This window comes from Brassica napus, chromosome C4 (genome assembly GCF_020379485.1).
Source record: "Brassica napus cultivar Da-Ae chromosome C4, Da-Ae, whole genome shotgun sequence".
Taxonomy (NCBI): Eukaryota; Viridiplantae; Streptophyta; class Magnoliopsida; order Brassicales; family Brassicaceae; genus Brassica; species Brassica napus.
In genome coordinates this window covers 46373725-46383451 of record NC_063447.1, presented here as the reverse complement: position 1 = coordinate 46383451, position 9727 = coordinate 46373725, and the positions used below count along the sequence as shown (strand labels likewise).

The 9727-nt window shown below is 27.4% G+C and overlaps 2 protein-coding genes across 2 annotated transcripts; both read right to left on the bottom strand.

Moving 5' to 3' along the window:
* Nucleotides 1-785: 785 nt before the first annotated feature.
* Nucleotides 786-2073, bottom strand: LOC106373517 (putative aquaporin NIP4-1). Its single transcript, XM_048756232.1, has 5 exons — nucleotides 1942-2073; nucleotides 1622-1846; nucleotides 1290-1487; nucleotides 1141-1202; nucleotides 786-1056 (listed from the first exon to the last, which is right to left on the bottom strand). The coding sequence occupies exons 1-5, from the start codon at nucleotides 2071-2073 to the stop codon at nucleotides 822-824; spliced, it is 852 nt and encodes a 283-aa protein (XP_048612189.1). The 3' UTR covers nucleotides 786-821.
* Nucleotides 2074-3382: 1309 nt separating this feature from the next.
* On the bottom strand, nucleotides 3383-7025 carry LOC106374668 (putative aquaporin NIP4-1). Its single transcript, XM_013814641.3, has 5 exons — nucleotides 6658-7025; nucleotides 6342-6566; nucleotides 3909-4106; nucleotides 3718-3779; nucleotides 3383-3630 (listed from the first exon to the last, which is right to left on the bottom strand). The coding sequence occupies exons 1-5, from the start codon at nucleotides 6787-6789 to the stop codon at nucleotides 3417-3419; spliced, it is 831 nt and encodes a 276-aa protein (XP_013670095.1). The 5' UTR covers nucleotides 6790-7025; the 3' UTR covers nucleotides 3383-3416.
* Between the last annotated feature and the right edge of the window lie 2702 nt (nucleotides 7026-9727).

Sequence of the window (9727 nt, the reverse complement as noted above, 5' to 3'; positions counted from 1 at the left end):
GTGAGTTTTAAAATTGTTAATTGATAAATTAAGTAGATTGGGGTTTTTTGCAAATATTATACTAAAGGGACTAATTTATCTTGTTTTTATACTAAGGGAACAAAGATTGTGCTTTTTTGTTCTATTTTGGCAAATTTCCAATTTTTCGATTTTTATAGTTTGCATACAATACATTTATTTTTAAAAATTTAGTTATACTATAGAAAAGATATTTATTTAGGATAAAATATATTTTCATGTTGTGTTTAAAAATAAATTTTAGCATTTATTATTTAAGTATATATATATTTTTATAATTAAATACATTGTTATGTTTAAGTATTGTAAAAATACTGCAAAATTTTTTAATGGTAGTTGTAAACAGAAATATTATCTTCCAATATTTTTCTAATTTGGAATCTTTTATTTTTGAAAAACAAATTGGTGAAAATAAATTTTCACAAAAGGAATACTTATTAAGACGCTATAGAATATACATTCAGGTTGGATTAATTTCTCAGATTTCGGGTATTTCGGGGTATTTTAAAATTCAATATCGGATACGGTTAGGTAACCCTTAGATCCGGTTCGGATGGGTTATATTCAAAATATCTGAAATTTAATCGGATTTGGTTTGGTTCATGTATCAACAACAAAAATCAATCCAAAAAAAAAAAGCTACCCGAAATATCTGATTCTAAAACATATTTTATAAATCAAAATGGACAATTCTTAATAATCTTAAAGAAACACCAAGTCAAAAGAAACCAAATTATCTTAACACAACATAAGAGACGTCTAGAAGAAACTGACACAGTCAAATACAAGAAAGAGAAAAAATTTTAGCTGTTAGAACTAGGAGCATTGTTGTTGGCAGAAGCTTTACGGAGGAAAGAAGAACTTTTAGTAAGTTCCCCTAATGGTTTATCCGTAAATCTGATAAAGTTGTAAACAAAACCTCCGGCCACAATTCCGATGATAGGACCAACAATGTAAACCCAAATTCCTTTATACACTCCCATCACAATAGCTGGTCCTAGACTTCTTGCTGGATTCATTGATGCTCCAGATATCGGTCTAATAATATTCAAAACCCAAAATTAATATTTATGTTCAATATATGAATTTTCTTTTTGGTAGAATGAAAAATGTAAGTTTTACCCGGCTACAAAGACGTTCAATATTATTGTCATCCCTACCGCAATTCCAGCTAATTCTCCGATCTGTCAAATATATCCAGAACAACATTAGAATCTCCATTTGCACACTAATATGAATGATATATATATATATGTATAAGGAACACTAACCGCACGACTATCCGTGGCAACACCAGATATAACGAACATGAGGAGGAATGAGATAATGATCTCTGAGACGAGCGCTCGTGCCGCCGAATCAGCTGGAGTTGTTCCGAAGAAAGCTTCGGGTGTGACTTTGAACATTAGCCTCAATGTCAAACTAGCTAGTAAGGACCCCGCAAGTTGTGCACCTATATACGATGGTACCTGCCCAAAGCATTGTATACATATTAGTTAAAAACTATGCGACTTGTTTTGAAAAAGTTCTTGACAAATGTAAATACAAAACCTAGTGTCTGAATCAATCTACAAGTCTTATTCTAAGAGAGAAGATAAGTTACCTGATACCACGGAAACCGCCGGAAAATGGCAAAACAGATAGTGACGGCAGGGTTAAAATGTGCGCCAGAAATGTGACCAACAGAGTAAATCATGACCATAACAATAAGACCCCAAGTCACACATATCCCTGGAAATGTCACTTTTCCACAGTACAACACATTCACCACCACCACTCCACATCCAGAAAATATTATGAAATACGTCCCAATCAACTCTGCTATCAACTACGACAAATTAATTTAAAAGAAATAACAAATTAATTTTCTTTAAAATATGTATTTCTCATAACTATGCAATAAAAAAATACTTCGTTTTCTACCTTTTGAGTAAGGCAAACAATGCTGGGGGAAGTACATATGATTGTCTCGATTCCTCCATGGCAATCTTTTTCTATGCCTTTTTCAATTCTTGATATTTGCTCTTCTTCGATTCCTTCACCATGCGAAGTCATTTTTGGATAAGTTTTAAATTAAATATAGGTTTTGTACAAAAAGGTTTTGAGTAGAATTTTTTATGTAAGAAAAAGGAATCTGAAAAATGTTACTTATTAAAAATACTGGAGGTCAAAGAGCTTTTTATACATGCCAAACAGAAATTAGTTGAAACAATAACAGAAGGATTGGATTAAATCTAATGAGTTGGACTATGATTCGATGGAAGAGATGATAAATAGGATAAGACTTTGACGTTACGTGGAGATAGGTAAGAATTGATACTAAGATTGTTAGAGCATCATTAATGGGGGTTCTTAGGACGAGGCTCTTAACATTTTCAGTTAAAAGTTAAGAGTCGGGTTCTTATATTCTGCTAAGAACCATGTAATAAGAACCTTGCGTTAATGATGGTCTTACTAATTATTCAATCAAATAAGGAGTTCAACATTGTATTTCTCTGTTACGCTGCCGACCTGTTAAAAGCAATTTAGAAAATAGTCACAAATGAAGCTATATGCAGAGGTGTCACAAATTTTAGTAAACAATTTGCTTGTGTCCAAACTTAACAAATTGTTGTTTAGGAAACTAAGATTTCTAGCTAGCCAGTAGCAAATTTAAACACCATTTTCTAACAGTAACAGTATTGACAATTCTATGTTCACCAATATTCTAAAATGAAAATTTGTGTCAAAAATCGCTTGTCAGAAGATGTTTTAGTCAAGATTTATTTATTGCTTATTTAAAATGTTTTTGCTAATTGTTTTCTCATAACAATAATGGTAATCTCTTAAATATTATTTGCAAAGTAATTTTCTCTTAAAAATTATGCGCAAAGTAATTTTATCAACTTTGCTTATGTGTATTTTTTTGAAGAAAAAAAAACAAGATGAAGATCGAAAAATCTTAGAAAAAGCAAAAACAAAAATATTTAAGATTCATGTATTAGATGAAGATCGAAAAATCTTAGAAAAAGCAAAAACAAAAATATTTAAGATTCATGTATTAATTTTGTGAACATCATACTTTTAGTGTCCCCAAGCAAAAGTCATACGCATATATAACACATGAACTTGAAATGCCATTATCTGAAAAAGCCATACGACGATGGGTGGCAAATCATATTCTCAAAAGGATTATGGAATTAGGAGGAAATGATGATCTGGGAAATCCTAAAACGGTAATGTAATACCACTTTATGTTAAAGGATATGTGGTACCTTTCTGGATATTTCAAAAAGTACGATTAATGAAAAAAATTGTATTTCATTGCCAAATTTTGAAAATGGAGTCTGTTTTCATTTAGTGAAAGATATCAATTTATACATACATATCTGGAACTAATAAAATATTAGCTCGTCGAATTATTGTTTTGGAGAGATGCTACGGAGAAAAGACGCACTCTTGGTGAGTTCTCGAAGTGGCTTATCAGTAAACCTGATAAAGTTGTAAACAAAACCTCCGGCCATAACTCCGGCGATGGGACCTACAATGTAAACCCATATGTCTTTGTAAACTCCCATCACAATTGCTGGTCCTAGACTTCTCGCTGGATTCATTGATGCTCCTGAAATCGGTCTATATCATTTACAAACCCAGATTAGAAATATTTCCAACTCTATGCTATGCTGGTAATATGAAAACGTTACTGAAAAGTATTTTTACCCGGCCACAAAAACATTTAACATTATAGTCATCCCTACCGCAATTCCAGCTAATTCTCCAATCTGTCGAAAATATTGATAACCGTCCAATAACATGAGAACGTCCAATCATGTCATAGTCTCTTAGATATGTTGGATAACTAAAGGATACAAGGTAACTTAAAAATGGTGATACATATAGAAAAAACTAACCGCGCGACTATCAGTTGAAACGCCGGAGATAACGAACATGAGAAGAAATGAGATAATGATCTCCGCAACAAGCGCTCGTGCCGCCGAATCAGTTGGAGTTGTTCCGAAGTAAGCTTCAGGTGTTACTTTGAACATTAGTCTTAATGTCAAACTGGCTAGTAACGAACCTGCAAGTTGTGCACCTACATACAATGGTACCTGCCCGAAACATATTATACAAATCATTTCCATCATTCAAATATCAAAATAAATGAGTATAGTTTAAGTTTCGGACAAAGAACCAACATCATGGCTAAGCTTTTCAATCGAACTGAAAAGGTTAGCAACTCTAAAAAGAAGATTTCAAGAGAGTTTACCAACCCTGAGCACAAAACACGACTGCAGATTTATAGCTAAAAATGTAAGAGGTTTTTATAAATATATGCTTTCTGATGGTTTTCTATTCCAGTCAGACTTCCTAGACTATTTCTTGCTTGAATAATAAAATAGCATTTAGATGTCAAAAAGTGTACTTGTTTTTTTAATTTACTTGTATTTCTTACCATTATCATCTTAAATGAAATTGTTCTGTTAATCACAAGGTCAAATGATAATTTTTATTACGAGTGAACGCAAACTCTAAACCGGCTGTCTGGTCATCTCATTTTAATTAAAGACTAGAGCTTGATCCGCGCACCCGTGCGGATATTCGTTTTTTGCTTAGCAAAAAAATATATTTATCTTATATAAATGGTAATATACATTTTTAAAATTTATGTATATTAAATAATTATTTAATATATTTCTAAACACAATCATTTTATAATTTATAATGAATAATTTTATTTTATTTTTTGATCCGTCAACTGTTACAACCATATTTTTAAAATATAATCCGTGTGTTCGTGCAAATGTATTTTTTATGGATCAAAATTTTAATGTAAAATAAAATAGTTACCTATTTTTATATTTGATTTATATGATTAAATGATTCAATATATTATTTACAATTTTGTGGTTTATATTATGCATTTTTATAACACTTTTATGTTTTTTAGACATAGTTAATATACCAAAATAAAAAATAACCACTTCTAATAATAAAATCTTGTTACATTTTTGACATTGATTAAGTATAATTTATTTTTTAGCTAGATTATAAGAAATATTTTTCAAATAAGTAAACATAATGCATTAATTAAACAATAAAAGACAAGAATACTGAAAGGTAGGTAAATTTATTATTTTGGTGGCATATGATTGTAAATAATTTGAAAAATTAAGGGTTAATTTATATCTGTATTTCTATTTTAATAATATAGATGCTTTAAAATCGATTAAATTACTTCAAAAATGGAACAAAAAAATAATTAATGTGAGTGCATTAATTACATAACAAATGTATAAACTACTAATCACTAGTACTGATTTGCTATTGTTATATTTGAAAATCTTCACACTTGATTTAGGGGGGTTATTGGGCAAAGAATTCTAGAGGAGTTATTAAATTTTGAGATTCCATTCTTATTGGTTTGTGAATTTTTAAAATCTAAATAGAATCCATTGTTATTGGACTGATGATTTTTAAATTCCACTCAAAATCCTTTGTTATTGGAAAAATTTAGTTTTCATTGATTTTAAGATTTTATTAAAATCTATTGTTATTGGGATGTACATTTTCTTTGTTTTTACTCATATTACTCAACGTTGAGAATATCTCTATGCCGATAAAATTTTTGAAATCAATGTAATAAAATACACTCACATACAAAAACTCAAATTGAAGAATGAAATAATATACAAATCACAATTTTAACATAATACAATTCATAACTTAAAAAATAGAAAAAAATATTAAAAATTTAAAATAAAAATTGTAAAAATAGTTTTAAAAATCACTTTCGTATTTTTTAATTAAACATTTCAAAAATAATAATTCAAATTTTTTTTACAAAAATTCAAATTTAAAACATATATTTCGAAATTATATAAATTTTTTATTATTATTTATATATATAAAGTAAGAAGTAGAAATTAATTTTTTTGGTCATTTTATTTCTTGAGATCTTTTTTGTGACAATTTTTTTTTTTAAGTTGTTTAAGAATTGCCTTAATTGAAATGATTTTCTTTCATTTTTTTTTCTACCACCATTAATTTTTTTACGTTAAAAGTTAATAATAATCAATAGAATTCTATACACAAATAATGAAAATCTATGTAAAAGTACTTGATAAAATTTGTTAAATCTAGTTTAACTTGTAAAATCTTCTCAACTATTAAAATCATCAAATTTCCCATAAATTCATGTTCCAATAACCCCCTTATGAAAGAATGGAAATGTTTTTCTTTTAATGTTTCTTTTATTCGTTTTAAATCACATTTATTTGTAAACGCAAAACTTAGTGTTCAAAACAATCTAGATCTTATTCAGGGATGAGACAGAGAATAGCGACCTGATACCAGGGAAATCGCCGGAAAATAGCAAAAGTTAATGTGACGGCCGGATTGAAATGTGCACCGGAGATGTGACCAGTAGCGTAAATCATAACCATAACAATGAGACCCCAAGTCACACATACCCCCGGGAACGTCACTGTTCCACCGTACAATACATTCACTACCACCACTCCACATCCAGAGAATATTACAAAATAAGTCCCTATCATCTCGGCTATCAACTGTAATCAATTTTATAAAGGCTTAAACCAATTTGAACAAAAGATCAATTGTCATTGTAACTACGTAATACATTTTTTTTTTTTTTTTTACCTTTTGCGTAAGGCAAACAATACTTGGAGAAGTACATATGACTGTCTCGATTCCTCCATGGCAATTTTTGGCTTGGCCTTTCTCAATTCTTGATATTTCTTCTTCTTCGATTTCTTCACCATTGGAAGTCATTTTTGAGATAAATTTAAACTAAAAGATCAAATGGAGATTTTTAATTTGAGAAAATGAAAATTTTAGTGACTGGAGAATCTGGAGTTTTAAGAGTTTTAAACATGTGAAAGAGAATTAGCTGAAACAATCACAAAACTGTTGGATAAAATCTCAAATGCTGGAATAATAGAGCTGTAATTGGATGTAATAGATGAAAAATAGGATCAGACTTGAACTAGTAGAAAAGGCTACAATTGCAATAAACGAGTTGCAAGTTTGTCGGAGTTATTATATTTCTTTACTACGTCGACCTGTTCAAAGGAAAACAACCTTTAACAATATACGTTGGCCAACTACAGTTTTGGGGTGTGTTGTTTGAGTTTGGGATTGGTTTTGAATTATGAAAATTAATATATTTAAGTTTTACTTAGTCCAATATCAAAAATAAAATAATTGGATAATATATATATATATATATATATATTATGATATAATAACACCGGACTCCTTGTGATACTAAGGAAACAAAAAAATAAGACGATTAAGAAGATCAAAGATACGTATGCTTATCGTCTATATATTATTTGTGAAACATTACAACTTCTTTTTATAGCTACATGTCATCACTATCACTAGAATGATTCTTAGAATTATTAGAGAAATATGTTGGTCCATCTGATTATATAATAAGTTTTTTATCAAACTAACCATAAATTTATTATTAATGTCATTTATTATTTACTTAAATAAGATTAGGGAATTGCCTAATGTGGCTAAAGTATATATGACAATTAATAATTTTGAATAATAAAGATCTGATAAAAAATAATGTATCTTCTTTCAAATTTGTTTAATTTTCAACTATTAAAATAATTTTAAAAAAATCACAATAACCATATTATTAAAATTTAGATTTTTTTGTATATGTTATATTTTGAATTTTAAAAAACGACTATAAATTACTAAAACTGTTAAAAGTCTCACATTCAAATTTTGCGATCCATGGTTTAAAATTTTTTGTATGACAAAATACAAATGATTACAAAATCATATAAATAAAAGTCTAATTTAATTAATCATTAAGATTTAAAATATATATGTATATATATCATTCTAAATTAAACTATAAACCATATTGAATAAATAAATATTTTAATTTCAAAATTTACTCTGAATAATTTTTTTTTATAAAAGTTTTGAACTAACATTGATAAATTTTTTTAAATTATAAATTAATAAAATTATTAATCCCACAATGAAAATTTTGTTATCAGTAATTTAAAATTTTTGCTATTAAAGTTACACATGATCAAAAAAACATATGAGTAGAAAGCATCATTTAATAGACACTAATATTAAAAATATACTATGTATGTTAATATCATTTAAATTTAACTACATATCCTATCAAATTTTTAAGAAAATTGTTTGGATTAATAAAATTGATTTATACGTTCGCACCAATTTAATTATATATGTAATAGTTATTAACTTTTAATTATTCAATATATATTTATTATTTAATTATATAAGAACATGTAATACATAAAATAACTTATATATATAATGCGCGTGTCTTAATCTAGTTGATCTTGCTAAAAGGAATACAACGTTTTTAGTATGAACCATATACAGTTTTAGCTGCGTGCTTGTATTAAAAGTAGTCCATATCAATAGCATTTTCTCTTACGGTTTTAAGTTCTTTTATATAGGTAATCATTGGTGAGATTTATATTTAATTAGACCGCATCCTGAAATATGTGAAGATTTCCTTTTATATAAACAAAATATAAGAATTTATAAAGTTTTTTTAAAAATCATTTATGAAGCATTATTAAGTACTTGCAAGAATTTATAAAATCAGTTATAAGATGTATATAACAATGTATATATTTTTCTTGAACACCATAAAAATGTATATATAAAGGTTTATAAAGTGTTATATAATCAGTTATAAGAGTTTGCAAACAATGTAAAAGTGTTTACAAAGGCTTATATATATACACAGCTTAAGAGTTCATAAAACAATGAATTATGATTTATAAAGGTCATAAATTATTATAAAGATCTAAAATTTATGACGTAATTAACCAAGGCTAATAAATGTGTTATATAAAAAATGAATAAGGGTTTATAAAGTCTTGTGAAAATAATTTATAAAGTTTTATGAAAAATAATTTATAAAGCATTATTAAGTACTTGCAAGGGTTTACCAAATCAGTTATAAGAGTTTATATAACAATGTATATATATAAGGATTTATAATGTGTTATAAAAGCTTACAAACAGTGTAAAATGGTTTACAAAGGCATATAAATTCAGTTATAACCATTCACAACACAATGAATTAGGATTTATAAGGGACTATATATAATTTACAAGCCTTGTAAATATGTTATATAAACAAATCATAAGGGTCAAGCCTTTCGTCAAAAAAAAAAAAACAAATCAGAAGGGTCTAAATAGTCTTAAAAATCCTTTATAAAGCATTATTATACTCCCTCTGTTCTTTAATATTACATATTCTAGGAAAAAAATTTATTTTAAAAAGATCTATTTTTTACATTTTCAAGACATGTTTTATTAACTAATTGCAAAAAACTTAATTGCACTTATTGAATTGTTATTGGCTTAAAATTATGTAACAAAGATAAACACAAAAAAAATATGCAAATTTAATGTGTTTTATTAAAATGTGTGAAAAATCTAGAATATGTAACATTAAAAAACAGAGGTAGTATAAGGTTTATAAAAATTAGTTATAAGAGTTTATATGACAATGTATATAAGGATTTATACAGTGTTATAAAATCCTTTACAAGAGATTACAAACAGTGTAAAAGGGTTTATGAAGGCCTACAAACTCAGCTATAAGAGTTCATAGAAAATGTATTTTTTTTTTGGTAAGAAATTGGGAGAAAGAACTCCCAATATTTATTCAAAACCAAACTTCATACTA